Source organism: Bombina bombina, chromosome 12 (assembly GCF_027579735.1).
Source record: "Bombina bombina isolate aBomBom1 chromosome 12, aBomBom1.pri, whole genome shotgun sequence".
In the NCBI taxonomy this organism is placed as follows: Eukaryota; Metazoa; Chordata; class Amphibia; order Anura; family Bombinatoridae; genus Bombina; species Bombina bombina.
Genome location: NC_069510.1, coordinates 26,019,259 through 26,037,416, shown reverse-complemented (window position 1 = coordinate 26,037,416; position 18,158 = coordinate 26,019,259). Strand labels below are relative to the sequence as shown.

The window sequence follows — 18,158 nt, the reverse complement described above, 5'->3', positions numbered from 1 at the left end:
AGTTCTAATGCATTTAATGATTGCAGTACAGTATGGATTATCATTTAACACTAAAACCAAAATGGAAGCTAAAAACATGAAAATTTAAAGGGATACTCTGATGCAAAATACTAAACACATACAGTAGGTAACGTCGTGCCCTGGGGCTGCAAGTTTTGTAACTCCAAACAGGAAATGGCCAGTGACTACCTATGTGTGACTTCCATTCCTAATTGGCTCATTGAATGTGCTGTGTTCAGAATCTGAAATGCTTGTGAATTCTAAGCAGGGATTTACCTGTTTAACCCTTATGGGGGTATTAAACACATATGATTTTTGGATGACAATGTCCCTTTAAGAAGATAGTGTAAATGATTAAGGGTCAGCAGTAAGCATAATATAAAGGGTCTTCATGTTGTCATTATAGGGCCGCACAGGGCAGAGAGGTCTTGTGGGGATGCCAGGAGCAGCGGTAAGTACCTTCCTTTACTTTACACTCTGGATATATAAAATAAATAAATTGAGTGAGTACAATGGGGAAACAGGGTATAAAGGTATAAGGAAAACAAAATTAAAGGGACATAAAACCCCCAAAAATGTATTTCATGATTCAGATAAAACAATTTTAAACAACTTTCCAATTTACTTCTGTTATCAAATGTTCTTCATTTTCTTGTCATCTTTTGTTGAAAATCAAGGATAAGTGGAATGTGCACGTGTCTACAGCACTATATGGCAGCAGTTTTGCAAAAATGTTTTACATTAGCAAGAGCACTAGATGGCAGCACTGTTTCCCATTATGCAGTGCTTCAGGGGTGTCCACCCTACCTACCTAGGTATTGCTTCAACAAAGAATAAGTAGTGAACAAAGGGGATTCGATAATAGAAGTAAATTGGAAACCTTGTTAAAATGTTATTCTCTATCTGGATAATGAAAGAAAAAAATTGAGTTTCATGTCCCTTTAAAAATATATACATCTAAAAGTTTTAATAAATTCTTTAAACAAGCATTCAAGGCATCCTATGTTTCTCCTGGAGCTAGTGGGTGTGGTCATGCAAATGAAGAATACTCGCACTATGTGATATAAGCGTTGGGTTGTGCGAATATTACTAGTTGAAAGTAAATAGTTTTGCTTGCGCGCTAATCCGATGTGCACAAAAGGTGGAAAAAATTTAGCACCCAATGTAACGGTACTTTTACATGTATTTTTGATGTATTTTGTGCAGCTTTTTATTCGAGCATAACTGGTAACCAGTACACTGAAGTCGCCCTATCCCTACACACGTTAAATTCAATTGCGCACGAGCCAACACGTTGACTTTAAACTTGTAATACGTGCTCTACTTCTGATGCCCACAAACACCCCCGATAAACCCCTTTCGTTTGCACACAACAGCGCGCCACTTGTGTTCTAGCCCTTTATAAGTGCAGTTACTGTGATCATTTGTACAATTCTTCATCTCTAACAGTTAAACAAATAATGTATACTTTTGTGACCTCCTATTCACTAATTCTCTGTGTCTGAGCATTTTGCTCCCTTTCCTCACATAGTAAATTACAGTATTTTTCAGGGTCAACGTGGTATTCAAGGTCCAGATGGCGCAGAAGGACTCCCTGGTACACAGGTTCCCACAATGCACTACTTACCCATTATCTGGCACTGCTTTTGACCCTTGCTGCAAAGTGTATTAAGTATTTTTATATGGTTACCAATATCTGCTCTGTTTTTATGTAAACATTACTGATATGGAGGGACATAGGCATGAAATGCCGGCCACACTTGTTAAGTTAATGTGATTATTCATTTTATTTCAGAGGTTCATATATATTTTGTATCCTCATTGTGATTTGAGTACACAAAGTAAAACTATTTTACGAAGCTTTAAAGGGACATTATACACTAATTTTTTTATTTGCATATATGTTTTGTAGATGATCTATTTATATAGCCCATAAAGTTTTTTTTTTTTTTTTTTTTTTAAAAAGTATAGTTTAGCTTATTTTTAAATAACATTGCTCTGATTTTCAGACTCCTAACCAAGCCCCAAAGTTTTATTTGAATACCGTCAGCTACCTTCTCCAGTTTGCTCCTGTTTGTGTAAAGGGTCTTTTCATATGCAAAAGAAGGGGGAGGGGGGAGGGACTTATTTGCCACTTGCAGTGGGCTTTCCAACTATTTTATCAACATAGCTAAACTGAGAGTTTCTAAGTAAGTCTTTAAACCGTTTTATACTGGATTTTTATATCAGTATCTGGGCATCTTGTTCTTTATAGTAGTGTCTATTACATGCAGTTATATGAAAATGAGTGTATACTGTCCCTTTAAATGACACTTTTAGAATATAATATAAAATATTTAGTTTTATATATATATATATATATATAAATAATAAAACAGCTTTGCAATATATTTTCATTATTTATTTTGCCCTTTTTCATGTAAGTTAGCTCTGAAAATTGTAGATTTTCTAATTTGCAGAGCTGTAAACGCACCTGCTGATTTCTCAAAGTGAACCCTGCTACATTTATATCCCTAATTAGATTTCACATATAAGAACTACAAAACGATACCCTTTATACTAACATAATGACTGTGGCTGGCATTGCTGTCTGCCGACAACTCCGAACATGGCAAGTGGTGGGTGTAGTTCGGTGATTGAAAATAATTGCAACAAACAAGATATTAATTTGTTTTAAAAATGTTTAGTTGAGATATGATTTATCCGCAATACAGCAGAAGTGTCTTGTAATTACAAGTGTTTTCTGTCCCTTTAAAAACATTGAAATGACAGGGAGTCATGTGATGGTATATGTAATCGGGAGAGAGTATATTATCTATAAGTGTTTATAGTGCATAAGCAGATGACCAGGGAAATGGTGTATGATCTGTAAAGCATGATGGTCTATGAGGGGGTGATCAGGGAGAACGTGTATGATCTGTAAAAGAAACAGCACAAAAAAAGCAGCAACAGTAACGTACATTTATTGTGGACCAGAGAAAAAAAAGTCACAACGTTTCGGGACTCAGCCCTTAATCATGTGAACATCAAATAGCATGTATCCCAACATCCTTTATACCCTCTAGCTGTGTGCATTCACAGGTGTACTAATCACCTTTCCATATCCACCAAAACCACCTAGTGGTGGTACAATGACATTACATCTCCCCAATAGTGTGTGTATATATATATATATATATATATATATATATATATACAGTATATATATATATATACATAATTGCGAAGGTTACTACTTTATCTAAATAAAGCTAAATGCAATTACACTGAATTAGATTACCAGGAACTAATGTCTACAACAATATATAGTAATCCATTCTATCCCACCTAATAGTATCTTTACAAGTCTGGCTTAATGCTGTAAATTTTATAAACAGGTACCAATCCAGGTCTCTATTAAGGCCCTTAGGATGCAGGGTAACTTGTAAATCCAGAAGGCCTCTTTAATATAAGCTCTCTATCGCCCTCACTCCTAGGTCTCTCAACCTTTTCTATGATCTAAAAACCTAAGTTGAAAAATCTGATGTCCTGCTTTTACAAAATTATTATAGACTGGAGCATCCTCATCCCTTCTCCTAATGTTTGACTTATTCTGACTCATACGCTCCCTCACTTTTCTAGTAGACTCTCCAATATAAACTAAACCACATGGCCATTTGATAAAATAAATAATAGCCAAAATTACACGTGTAATAATCTTTAATATCAAACTTAACACCAGTATGTGGATGTACAAACTGGCGACTTTTAATGAGAGAGTCTCTTATAGAGGATGCCCTTCTATATGCAGGCATAGGTATCTCCTTAAACTCTGTTACTAGAGGATTGCACTCCCTCAAGACGTACCAATGTTTCTTAATAATATTTATAATGAGCCTAATTTGCTTATTATATTGAGTCACAAAAACCTAACGATCCTTATTTTTCTGTTTTTGACCTGTATCTCTAGTTGTATTTAACAATTCATCCCTATTCAATACCAGAACTCTAGCTATAGTCGTTTTAATTAGTCCTTCAGGGTAACCCCTGTCTAGAAATATTTCTACTTGTTAGAGCGATGGCACCACAAGCGGACAAGCTCCCTAGTAATATCACGATTGTGAATTGAAATTTATAACAACTAAATGCTATACTGATATATAAGGGGAGGGGTGCTTCGCATGAAGAATATTAGATACAATATGTGGAAATTCAAGAGAGATTTCCACTAAAGAATGCGAATATAGCACTCACTGTCCTGACTATAAGGTGGGTTAGATAACCTAACGACGTACGTTTTGGCCTATTGTGGGCCTCGTCAGTGAAGTGCAGCCATCACCTGTCTAGAAATAGTCTACCCATTTCCTTATGTCTCGCTTCCACAAGGGCTGGATCTGAAACAATCCTTTTCACCCTTAAAAATAGGCTATAAGGAGGAGAGCTCAACAAGGGAATTGGATGGCCACTGTCATATCTTACCAAATTATTGCGATCAATGGCTTTCTTGTAAAGATCTACATAAAGCATGATTTCTTTTTTATAGACAGTGGTATCCAAAAAGTCAATCTGTGACTCACTGAAAATGATTTTGAACTTAATAAATCTAGTTGATCCATTTAAGTCAACCACAAATTCAAGACCATGTGACGCCATATCGAATAAATAGAGGGTTCTCATATACAAATTTATCCTCAAAAGTGTTCATATACATATTGGCATAGTTGGGTGACATTGGGTTGGGTGACATTGGAACCCATCTCTATCCCCTGGATTTGCATGTAAAATTGATCCTGAAGAAGGAAATAATTGCATTTTGAAATTATATTCAGCAATTCAATCAGAAATGTACACTGCAAATCACAAAACTTCCAACTTCAAACCATTGTTTGGTATACAGCTCCCATTCCACTAGTGTGACAAATAGATGTGTACAGGATTACTACATCTATAGAATATAAAATATACTTGTCACCTGGGAGAATCACAGAATTCAACTTCCTCAAAAAATCTCCAGTATCTTTCACAAAAGATTGTGCTTCCTCCACAAAGGGACAAAATATCTTATCCAAATAAATGGCTATATTTGAGAAAATTGAATCTGTACTTTCAACAATGGGACGACCTGGGGGTTTATCGGTGCATTTATGCACCTTGGGTAGAGTATAAGAAACAGGAGTAATCCCATCATCCTTATCCAAAAACTGTTTTGTTTCTTGATTTATAATTCCATTCTTTTCAGCCCAATTCAACACTGCCTTAATCTCTTTTTAGACATTAAACCTTGGGCTCACAAGCTACCTTCAAACAGTCATTTTTATCCAAAAGTTGGGATAAGATCTCCTCAATGTAATACTTTTTATCAAGTATGACGGTAGCCCCGCCCTTGTCCACTTGTTTTAAAATAATATCACAATTGCTTTGCAGAGATCAGATTTTGTAAAAAAAATTGCTCTATAAAATTAAGTTTTTTTATCTGAAGATAATAAGACTTGGAACTGTTCCTTTGAATGACTCTACCAGTAAGGGGGATTCTCTTAATATTAAGGAATTAGGATTAAGGAATAAAAGTAAGTTTGTACCTTGAATAGTGAATCATAGTATACACTCACCGGCACTTTATTAGGTACCCCTTGCTAGTACTGGGTTGGACCCCCTTTTGCCTTCAGAACTGCCTTAATTCTTCATGGCATAGATTCAACAAGGTATTGGAAACATTCCTCAGAGATTTTGGTCTATATTGACATGATAGCATCACGCAGTTGCTGATTTGTCCACTGCACATCCATGATGCAAATCTCCCGTTCCACCACATCCCAAAGGTGCTCTATTGGATTGAGATCTGGTGACTGTGGAGGCCATTGGAGTACAGTGAACTCATTGTCATGTTCAAGAAACCAGTTTGAGATGATTTGAGCTTTGTGACATGGTGCATTATCCTGCTTGAAGTAGCCATCAGAAGATGGGTACACTGTAGTCATAAAGGGATAGACATGGTTAGCAACAATACTCAGGTAGGCTGTGGCGTTTAAACGATGCTCAATTGGTACTAAAGGGCCCAAAGTGTGCCAAGAAAATATCCCCCACACCATTACACCACCACCACCAGCCTGAACAGTTGATACAAGGCAGGATGGATCCATGCTTTCATGTTGTTTATGCCAAATTCGAACCCTACCATCTGAATGTCACAGCTGAAATTGTGACTCATAAGACCAGGCAACGTTTTTCCAATCTTCTATTGTCCAATTTTAGTGAGCCTGTGTGAATTGTAGCCTCAGTTTCCTGTTCTTAGCTGACAGGAGTTGCACTCTGTGTGGTCTTCTGCCGCTGTAGCCCATCTGCTTCAAGGTTTGGCATGTTGTGTGTTCAGAGATGGTATTCTGCATACCTTTGGTTTTAACGAATGATTATTTGAGTTACTGTTGGCTTTCTATCATCTCAAACCAGTCTGTCCATTCACCTTTGACATCAACAAGGCATTGTTGTCCACACAACTGACGCTCACTGGATATCTTCTCACACTGTTTGGATACCACTGTCTATAAAAAAAGAAAATGTGCTTTATGCAGATCTTTACAAGAAAGCCATTGATCGTAATAATTTGTTAAGATATGACAGTGCCCATCCAATTCCCTTATTGAACTCTCTTCCTTACAGCCAGTTTTTAAGGGTGAAATATTTTTTCAGATCAAACCCTTGTGGATAAAAGACTTACGGAAATGGGTAGACTATTTCTAGACATGGGTTACCCTGAAGGACTAATTAATAATAATATAGCTAGAGTTCTGGCATTGAATAGGGATGAATTGTTAAATACAACTAGAGATACAGGTCAAAAACAGAAAAATAAGGATCTTTTGTTTTTTGTGACTCAATATAATAAGCAAAGTAGGCTCATTATAAATATCTTTAAGAAACATTGGCATGTCTTGAGGTAGTGCAATCCTCTAGTAACAGAGTTTAAGGAGATACCTATGCCCGCATACAGAATGGCATCCTCTATAAGAAACCCTCTCATTAAAAATTATGTTGGCGGGGCGTGTCTAAGTCGTGGCCATGCTAAGACGTGAAATTCAGTATCTCTGACCATGGACTGAATAATCTTCTGATTATCCAGATATCAATAACCCATCCATCCTCATAGCTCTGTTTATCTACTGGGAAGAGGTTTTGGAGTCAGGCAATACCACTCTTACAACAATCCTGCCACCAGAAACCTAATATAACTCATCATTTAGGTGGAACGCCCATGTCACATAAAAAAAGAGAAGTGTAGACTGCGGAGAGCCTAGAAAATTAGAGGTTATAGCAATACAACATCGAATCTAACATTATAGCCCTTTTGGAACTAGTACCCCACAAGATGGAGACTCACTTCACCTCCATCATGTGGAACATAAGAGCAGAGCAGGATAGTGTTTCAGAGATGGACACAATCTGCTGGTCGGCCCTGACTTCAAGAGATCCATTAGACAAGATTGAGGAAGAGTGTGACAGAGGTTTTGACGACAAGCCAGACAAAGCTACTAGAATGGAGACACTACTAACAGATAGTGGAAAGAAATTGTGAAGTGCTGCTCTTAGTCCTAATATGCCAGCTACAAATACAATCAAGCTCCAGCACAGTGACTGCAAGCGCGAAGCCGAACCTGAGTCTCCTGGAGAAGCGTTCGATCGAAATGGAGATTCGGGAGTGGTTATAAGCCAAAGCATTCAGAGAGTACATCGCCGGGAGCTGCTTGTTTCCTGATAGATCACATCTTGGAATCCAAGACCTGAACCATTAGCCAGTATACAGGAGCTGTTGCCCTCTCTGCTGAAGCCTGGTCAGTGAGATCTATCCTAGGGATCCCCTCTGCCTATGCCTTAATCGATTCTTTTCTTCAGCTCGAGGCATAGGGTAGGAGAACGGAGAGTCTCTGGAATCTAACTGAGAGGATAAGTCAACATATTACAGCCTCATTAGCCTTACTTTTACCTGTTTCGTTTGGAGACCGGTTCCACCCCTATATCCCTATTTTGTATGTCTGGACATTGAGATAATAGGTATAGTTTGAGGATAGTGTCCTTCACTAAGGCCTGGCCTTTGCTGGTATATAAATGGATACATGTTTCTTGGCACAGGCCTGTGTTTGGGAATCTTTATATATATTTCTAGGAGTATATGCATAACTTTTGCCTGTTTATAAACAATATTTACTATGGCATCCATTCAAATTAGATGATATAATCTGATTATAACATGACCCCTTCACAAGGAAGATAGTTACTCTATATTTATACTGTATGGTCTAACACACTACTCTTATGATAACCTCCCCATCAGAAAGCATTCATGCCGGCAGTAATAAATGCTTCCTTCACGGATTTACTTTATCACACTTTACATAATGTCCTCTATATGCTTTAAACATGAGTCACGCCTCTTTATATCAGAGAGAGAAGTATATTGGTGCCTATTGGTGCCATTGTCTTTAAAAGAATGGGGATATATACCTTTAGGTTTTAGTTTGATATGTCTGTTATCCTCAACTTTTTTTTTTTTCTCTTTTCTTTCAGTCCTCACTATGTTTAAGAAAAGACTGTAATCTACCCCAAATAGAATTACCGTATGTTTTTTTTTGCAGTTTACCTTCTCCAGCAAAAGTTTTTTTCTTTTATTTGATAATGTTAACATATCTGGGCCTGGGAGTTCTATCTATTTTATTTACATGATTTGCTTTTTGTGTGATAATAAATAATTGCACTTTAACTCATTATTTTATGTATTATAATTATTAATATATTTCTATATTTTAAGCTGAGTTGCACTTCCCTTTTCTCTATATTTTATCAAAGGTCCAAGAGCGACCGTATATATAATAAAAGTCCCTACCCTGTGTTATATGCTTTCATCAGGGTCCAAGAGCGGTCCAACATAGTATAGGAGGTACATATAAACCAATTAAAATGAGATTTCATTGAAATGTGTTCATTGGTATTACATATGTTAGATACTCTAGTTTGTTAATTATCTTCTAGATGTGTACTCAGTAAACTTATATCTGATGTCACTACTGTATTAGAATAGCATAGGGTAACTATCCAGGTATTACCTCTGTTCGCTCATTGTTTCATCATTTTTCCGCTAAGCCTTTTACAACATTGAGGTTCCTGACATATAATCACAGATTATATTTGTACACATTACTTCACTTGTGTATATGAGATCTCTTATTGTATATTCATGTTTCACATTAAATTGCCTGTACCATATTTATTTACTATACTATATTTTAGTAATGCTCAAAATCTCAATAAAAAACTATTAAACAAAACAAAAAAAAAGTGATAACAACTAGATAAACTAATTGTATAAGAAATGCAATAGAGTTTGTAGCAAAGAATTCCACAAAGTTAGTGTCAATATAACTCCAAGAAGAAAGTGTTTTAAGGAAATACTCTTGTTTTTAAAAGTTCCATATCATTCATACTTTGAATCTTTATTAATTACACTAGGAACAAACATTCACACAGTAGCAGAAGAAAATATTAAAAGCACTGAAACCTAGTTTGTAAGTAATTATTAGTAGATTCAAATGTTCAAAAAGTACTGGTATACATGGGCCCACTGGTATAATAGTATAGAGTAAGCTAAGCTCTTACAATTTAAAAGTAATTCAGCCCTCGGATAGAATCCACATCAGGTGCTGGCTCTAGTGAGTACAAATTATTAATGTATTACTCTAATTTAAAGTATACTGATTGCAATATATAATCTGTATCAGCATCTGTTACTTTCTAACTCCAACAATCCCCAACCCTATATATTCTAAAAAAAAAAAAAAAGTGATGTTGGCAGCTTAAAAGTTAACAAGACGGGCTATATCACAGATAAGAACAAGGGTTGCTACCCATGTTTAGTTGCAGTAATATGATCAAAGATCATCAGTTTGTACATCCACATACTCGCGTTAAATTTGATATTAAAGATTATTACACGTGTAATTCTGACTTTATTTGATCAAATGCCCATGTGGTTTAGTTTATATTGGAGAGTCTACTAGAAAAGTGAGGGAGGGTATGAGTTAGCATAAGTCAAACATTAGGAGAAAGGATGAGGATGTTCCATTCTCTAATCATTTTGTAAAAGCAGGACATCAGATTTCTCAATTTAGGATTTTAGATCATAGACCGGGTTGAGAGACCTAGGAGAGGGGGCGATAGAGAGCTTATATTAAAAAGGCGAGAGGACTTCTGGATTTACAAGTTACCCTGCATCCTAAGGGCCTTAATAGAGACCTGGATTGGCACCTGTTTATATAATTTACAGCATTAAGCCAGACTTGTAAAGATACTATTAGGTAGGATAGAATTGATTACTACATATTGTCGTAGACATTAATTCCCGGTAATCTCATTCAGTTTAATTGCATTTAGATTTATTTAGATAAGTAGTAACCTTTGTAATTATGTACAGTATATACAGTATCTCACAAAAGTGAGTACACCCCTCACATTTTTGAAAATATTTTATTACATCTTTTCATGTGACAACACTGAAGAAATGACACTTTGCTACAATGTAAAGTAGTGAGTGTACAGCCTGTATAACAGTGTAAATTTGCTGTCCCCTCAAAATAACTCAACATACAGCCATTAATGTCTAAACCTTTGGCAACAACAGTGAGTACAAGCCTATGTGGAAATGTCCAAATTTGGCCGAAAGTCTCAACATTTTGTGTGGCCACCATTATTTCTCTTGTTAAGTGTATCCAGTCCACGGATCATCCATTACTTATGGGATATTAACTCCTCCCCAACAGGAAGTGCAAGAGGATTCACCCAGCAGAGCTGCTATATAGCTCCTCCCCTAACTGCCATTACCAGTCATTCTCTTGCACCCAACGAATAGATAGGATGTGTGAGAGGACTGTGGTGATTATACTTAGTTTAGAAAAGGGTTTATCCGCTAGTTCCTTAAAGGGACAGATTTCAGCTCTGTCCATTCTTTTACACAAACGTCTGTCAGAAGTTCCGGACGTTCAAGCTTTTTGTCAGGCTTTAGCTAGGATCAAGCCTGTGTTTAAAACTGTTGCTCCACCATGGAGTTTGAACTTAGTTCTTAATGTTTTACAGGGGGTTCCGTTTGAACCCCTTCATTCCATTGATATCAAGTTGTTATCTTGGAAAGTTCTGTTTTTAATGGCGATTTCCTCGGCTCGAAGAGTCTCTGAGTTATCTGCCTTACATTGTGATTCTCCTTATCTGATTTTTCATTCAGACAAGGTAGTTCTGCGTACTAAACCTGGGTTCCTACCTAAGGTGGTCACTAACAGGAATATCAATCAAGAGATTGTGGTTACATCTTTGTGTCCTAATCCTTCTTCGAAAAAGGAACATCTGCTACACAATCTAGATGTAGTCCGTGCCCTGAAATTTTATCTACAGGCAACTAAGGATTTTCGACAAACGTCTTCCCTGTTTGTCGTTTATTCTGGTCAGAGGAGAGGTCAAAAAGCTTCGGCTACCTCTCTCTCCTTTTGGCTTCGTAGCATAATACGGTTAGCCTATGAGACTGCTGGACAGCAGCCTCCTGAAAGAATTACAGCACATTCTACTAGAGCTGTGGCTTCCACTTGGGCCTTTAAGAATGAGGCTTCTGTTGAACAGATTTGCAAGGCTGCAACTTGGTCTTCTCTTCATACTTTTTCCAAATTTTACAAATTTGACACTTTTGCTTCTTCGGAGGCTGTTTTTGGGAGAAAGGTTCTTCAGGCAGTGGTTCCTTCCGTATAAAGAGCCTGCCTGTCCCTCCCGTCATCCGTGTACTTTAGCTTTGGTATTGGTATCCCATAAGTAATGGATGATCCGTGGACTGGATACACTTAACAAGAGAAAACATAATTTATGCTTACCTGATAAATTTATTTCTCTTGTAGTGTATCCAGTCCACGGCCCGCCCTGTCACTTTAAGGCAGGTAATTTTTCCATTAAACTACAGTCACCACTGTACCCTATGATTTTCCTTTCTCTGCATGTTTTCGGTCGAATGACTGGTAATGGCAGTTAGGGGAGGAGCTATATAGCAGCTCTGCTGGGTGAATCCTCTTGCACTTCCTGTTGGGGAGGAGTTAATATCCCATAAGTAATGGATGATCCGTGGACTGGATACACTACAAGAGAAATAAATTTATCAGGTAAGCATAAATTATGTTTTTCTAGTACTTCCTTAACCCTCTTGGGCATGGAGTTCACCAGAGCTTCACAGGTTGCCACTGGAGTCCTCTTCCACTCCTCCATGATGACATTACAAAGCTGCTGGATGTTAGAGACCTTGCGCTCCCCCACCTTTCGTTTGAGGATGCCCCACAGATGCTCAATAGGGTTTAGGTCTAGAGACATGCTTGGCAAGGCAGTGGTCGCCGTGGAGGTGTGTTTGGGGTCGTTATCATGTTGGAATACTGCCCTGCGGCCCAGTCTCCAAAGGGAGGGGTTCATGCTCTGCTTCAGTATGTCACAGTACATGTTGGCATTCATGGTTCCCTCAATGAACTGTAGCTCCCCAATGCCGGCAGCACTCATGCAGGCCCAGACCATGACACTCCCACCACCATGCTTGACTGTAGGCAAGACACACTTGTCTTTGTACTCCTCACCTGGTTGCCGCCACACACGCTTGACACCATCTGAACCAAATAAGTTTATCTTGGTCTCATCGCACCACAAGACATGGTTCCATTAATCCATGTCCTTAGTCTGCTTGTGTTCAGCAAACTGTTTGCAGGTTTTCTTGTGCATCATCTTTAGAAGAGGCTTCCTTCTGGGACGACAGCCATGCAGACCAATTTGATGCAGTGTGCGACGTATGGTCTGAGCACTGATAGGCTGACCCCCCACCCCTTTAACCTCTGCAGCAATGCTGGCAGCACTTATATGTCTATTTCCCAAAGACAACCTCTGGATATGACGCTGAGCATGTGCACTCAACTCCTTTAGTCGACCATAGCGAGGCCTGTTCTGAGTGGAACCTGTCCTGTAAAACCACTGTATGGTCTTGCCCACCGTGCTGCAGCTCAGTTTCAGGGTCTTGGCAATCTTCTTATAGCCTAGGCCATCTTTATGTAGAGAAACAATTCTTTTTTTCAGATTTTCAGAGAGTTCTTTGCCATGAGGTGCCATGTTGAACTTCCAGTGACCAGTATGAGAGAGTGTAAGAGCGATAACACCAAATTTAACACACCTGCTCCCCATTCACACCTGAGACCTTATAACACTAACGAGTCACATGACACCGGGGAAGGAAAATGGCTAATAAGGCCCAATTTGGACATTTCCACTTAGGGGTGTACTCACTTTTGTTGCCAACGGTTTAGACATTAATGGCTGTGTTGAGTTATTTTGAGGGGACAGCAAATTTACACTGTTATACAGGCTGCACACTCACTACTTTACATTGTAGCAAAGTGTCATTTCTTCAGTGTTGTCACATGAAAAGATATAATAAAATATTTATAAAAATGTGAGGGGTGTACTGACTTTTGTGAGATACTGTGTGTGTGTGTGTGTGTATATATATTTATTTATATATATATATATATATATATATATATATATATATATATATATATATATACTATTGGGGAGATGTAATGTCATTGTTCCACCAGTAGGTGGCAGTGGTAGATATGGAAAGGTGATTAGTACACATGTGAATGCACACACCTAGAGAGTATAAAGGATGTTGGGATACATACTATTTGATGTTCACATGATAAAGGGCTGGGTCACGACTTCACGACTTTTTTTTTCTGGTCCACAATAAATATATGTTACTGGTGCTGCTGATGCTTTTTTTGTGCTGTTTGGATTACTGAGGGAAGTATCTTCTTCCTTGCAGCAATCACAGTGTTGCTGAATGTGCTGGACTCATTCATGCATTATCATATGTTCTGTAAGGGGAGATGGTCTATGACGAGGTGATTATGCTCTGTAAGGGGTGATATTTTATGTGGGGTGACCAGGGAGTGGGTGTATGACCTGTAAGGGGTTATAGTCTATAAGGAGGTGATCAGGGAGAGGGTTTGTAATCTGTAAGTTTGATGGTCTATGAGGGGGTGATCATGGAGAATGTGTATGTTCTGTAGGGGTGATGTCTATGAGCAGGTGATCAGGGAGAGGGAGAGTGAACTGTAAGATATTATGGTCTATGAGGAGGTTATCAGGGAGTGGTTTATGATCTGTGAGTGGTGATGGTCTATGAGGTGGTGATCAGGCACAGGCTGATCTATAAGGGGTAATAATCCACAAGGTTTGACCAGGGAGAGGGTGGATAATTTGTAAAGGTTGTTGACCTATAAGGGGGTTGAGATGATCAAGGTCACCAATCTTTTTTAAAAAAATCTTGGAGACTATATGGACTTATTTATGTGTGCAACAAACATTAACTTTTGTAATAATTCTCCTTCAACATTTAGATAACTTGTACCACATATTTCACCTAAGATTGATTATTTAGTTTAGCCTGACATCTCCTCTCTTTCATATTCTTCCCCAGGGACCTGCTGGTGCTCCAGGTAATCCTGGCATAAGAGGACTGGCCGTAAGTATAGTTTAATTCACAACTGACTCATAGAAGTGACTCAAGAAACATCTTATAAGATTTATACATTTGTATCATCTGCTAATGTCGACCAAGAAACAACATTTAATCATTTTGATGCCCTTAGTCATGTTTGTAAGCTCGCCATAACAAAAACATATAAAATATTATGTTTTTAAAGAAAGAATTATTGTGTAACAATGAGACTAAATAAAAAATAGAGAAACAATTGATAGAAATTCCAGTAATGCCATTGATTCTTGGATCTGCTACTGAAAGTTGTTATTATTATTATAATAATTATTACAATAATAATAATAATAATAATAATAATAAATAAGGGCTTTCCAATAACATTGTAAAGATTAATAGCTCATTTATCTACAAGTTGACCTAAAGTCTACACAACATCTTAGAAGGCTTTTTCCCCCTCTTTTATTTATTTAAAATAATTTTTTATTGATATTTAAACAATACAAAAGAATAAACAAGACCTTCACAGAAGACATAGCCACTTAATGACAGATAGATCAATGAGACCAATATTAGTAGACAGTAACTAAGATTTCCTAGAAGCATTTAAAACATTTACATTTGTATCGCTATATAGATGGAATTACTTGGTCGATTACTCCTTAAACAACAGCTATCATGCATCTTGTCTGTCAGTTTGTCTGGGGGACCAGAGTGGGGTAAGGACACCCTCTCATTCCCATCTTAACCAAAAAATGTATGAAGATCTTGAATACAAAGGGAGTACAGAGAAAAGTTGGGAAAATCAAAGGGGGAAGAGAAGAAGATAAGAGGGGAAGATGAAGAAGAGTAAGAAAATAGTGCCTTCCGACCATGACACACCCAGTGGAATTTTCATCAATAAGGATAATATTATGATTAACCAACGGATGTATAAAGGCATATAAGATCTCTGCTGTATTGGGTATATTGACAATTCAAACAGTATTATACGGAGTCATGTGTGATCCAATAAAACCAGACTTTGTGAAAAGCTTCCTGAGTGTCTTGTAATATTGCTGCTTGTGCGGACATATTGTATATGTGCCTAATTTTATGTAAAATTTCGTCCCAGGGGGGAGCCCCCTCCTTCCAGTGACGGGCTATACATATACGTGTAGCTGTACATAAAATTTTGATAAATTGATTAATGTATTTATTAAACTGCCTTAAGCGTACATTCAATAGGGCTTGGTTCATTGACAACTGAATGGGGCTATCTAGTATCGTACTTAAAAGGAGTGATAATTTATTCCAGATTATTTTAGAGTAAGAGCAGTCCCACCACATGTGTTTGTATGTACCTTCGACTTCACACCCCCTGTAACAGAGCTTGGACCCCCGTTTAATGGAATGAGAGGTGATAATTGGAGTGAGATACCATCTGAAAATTGTTTTAAGGCAATTTTCCTGCATGTCAGCACTCAACAGGCCTTTACTCGCATTATATATTAAGTTATTCCAGTCGGAAATATCAATTTCTGTATTGAGGTCGGCCTCCCATTTGAGCTGAAGGCTTGTTTTAGTGATTTGTGTGGAAGATTGAATTAGTTGGTATAATTGTGAAATAGTTTTTCTAGGTCTGGATGAGGAGCTACAAATTATTTCTAAGGGAGTGAATTTGTGACCAGTCAATGAAGGTAGGTATTTATGTATGATGGAGGATATCTGAAGATATAGAAACCAATGTAATTTGGAAGGAGACAGTTTATCCTGAAGTTGTGTGTATGTCATTAATTTGCCTTTGTCTACTAAGTCTGCGATCCTATAAAGACCTCTGTTTTCCCACTTCTGTATAGCTGGGATCTGTTCTGAAGGTATGATTACTTTTAGGGGGGTCTTGAGGGATCTGTTAGGGAGAATTTTGAGAGACGAAACAAGAGTGGACCAAGCTTTGAGCATGTAATCTGTAATTGGGAATTTATTAAGTTTTTGGGTTTGAGCTCTATGTGGGTCCCACAGAGCCAGCTCTTGAGGATATAGTTTATTTATGTCTGACTCCAACGTGGTCCATCTTATCTCATCTTCCGTTTTGTTAAGGAGAGTAGTTTGGGCTAACCTAGCTGCTTGGAAGTAGTGTCTGAGATTTGGTGCGCCCAGGCCTCCCAGTTGCCTATGTCTCGTAAATATTGGTTTAGGAATTCTAGCTTTTTTAGTCCCTCTTATAAAATTGTTAATGCAAGCTTGGAGATTGTCTAGATCACAATTCGGGATGCCTATCGGTAGGGTCCGAAATAAATATAAAATCTTTGGTAACACAGACATTTTGATCGCAGATAGACGTCCAAACCAAGAAAATCTCAGTTTGCTCCATTTAGTGAGGTCCTGTTTGATTACTTTATAAATTGGAGGATAGTTGGTTTGGTAAAGTTCTGATGAGTGTTTTGTAAGGTTGATCCCTAGATATTTGAGATGATGTTTTACCCAATTAAACTCAAAGTTTAGTTCTATCAATTTTTTTGTGTGGTCTGGAATAGCAAGAGGCATGGCTTCACATTTTTCAAGGTTCACTTTGTAACCAGATATAGTGGAGAAGTTCCTAAGGGTGTTGTATAAATTTGGCAGAGATATAAGGGGTTTGGTTAGGGAGAGCAAAACGTCATCTGCAAAAAGAGTGAGTTTGTAAACTGATTGTCCTATTTTAATACCCGTAATGTCTGGGGAGTTCCTAATGTGTTGTGCCAGGGGCTCTATGCAAACAGCAAAAAGGAGAGGGGATAAAGGACAACCCTGTCTCGTCCCATTTAAGACCGCAAATCTGTCAGATTGGTGTCCCATTGCCTTAACGCATGCCGAGGGATATGAATATATACTCTGGATCGCTGTAATAAAAGAACCCCTAAAGCCCATGGTATGTAGTACAGCTTGCATGTACTCCCAGTCGACCCTGTCAAACGCCTTCTCTGCGTCCAGGGATAACAACAGAGAAGGCGTTTTAGAAATATGCAAATAATCTATTAATGATATCATCCTTCTGATATTATCTGGAGCTTCCCTATTTTTAATGAAGCCAACCTGGTCTGGGTGAATTAGTTTTGGGAGCAAGTGTTTTAATCGGTTGGCCAGAATTTTGGTAAAAATTTTTAAATCTTGGTTAATGAGGGAAATTGGTCTATAATTATGACAGAGGGACCTGTCCTTGCCCGGCTTAGGGAGGACTATAATTTTGGCATCTAAAAGTTCTGAGGGAATAGTATGTCCTTGAAGTATATGATTGCTAAATTTGACTAGGTGAGGTATGAGAAAGGATTTAAATAGTTTATAGTACTCGCCTGAAAAGCCATCTGGGCCCGCTGCTTTACCAGGTTTCAGATCTTGGATAACTCTCTGTACCTCACTTGCACTGATGTCTGAGTTAAGAGTTGCCAAATCTTGTTGGTCAATTTGGGGCAGAGTGGCTTCCTCCAGAAATCTATTCAGGAGACAGGAAGTTTGTTCCGATTTGGAAACTTTCTTGCCATTGTATAAAGAACTATAATAGTTGGCAAAAGTGTCTACAATTACTTTTGGGTGGGATGTAGATTCACATGCATTTATGCGTAAGAAGGGAATGGAAATATCTTTGATCCTATCTCTAATTTTATTG

The 18,158-nt window shown here is 37.9% G+C and overlaps 1 protein-coding gene across 1 annotated transcript in view; it reads left to right on the top strand.

The window, feature by feature from the left end:
- Window positions 1–18,158, top strand: part of LOC128642637 (collagen alpha-1(I) chain-like) — a 509,301-nt gene that overhangs the window by 405,188 nt on the left and 85,955 nt on the right. Inside the window, exons 29-31 of the mRNA XM_053695420.1 lie at window positions 407–451; window positions 1,552–1,605; window positions 14,516–14,560. Coding sequence (XP_053551395.1) covers window positions 407–451; window positions 1,552–1,605; window positions 14,516–14,560 — 144 coding nt within the window. The remainder of the gene's footprint in view (window positions 1–406; window positions 452–1,551; window positions 1,606–14,515; window positions 14,561–18,158) is intronic.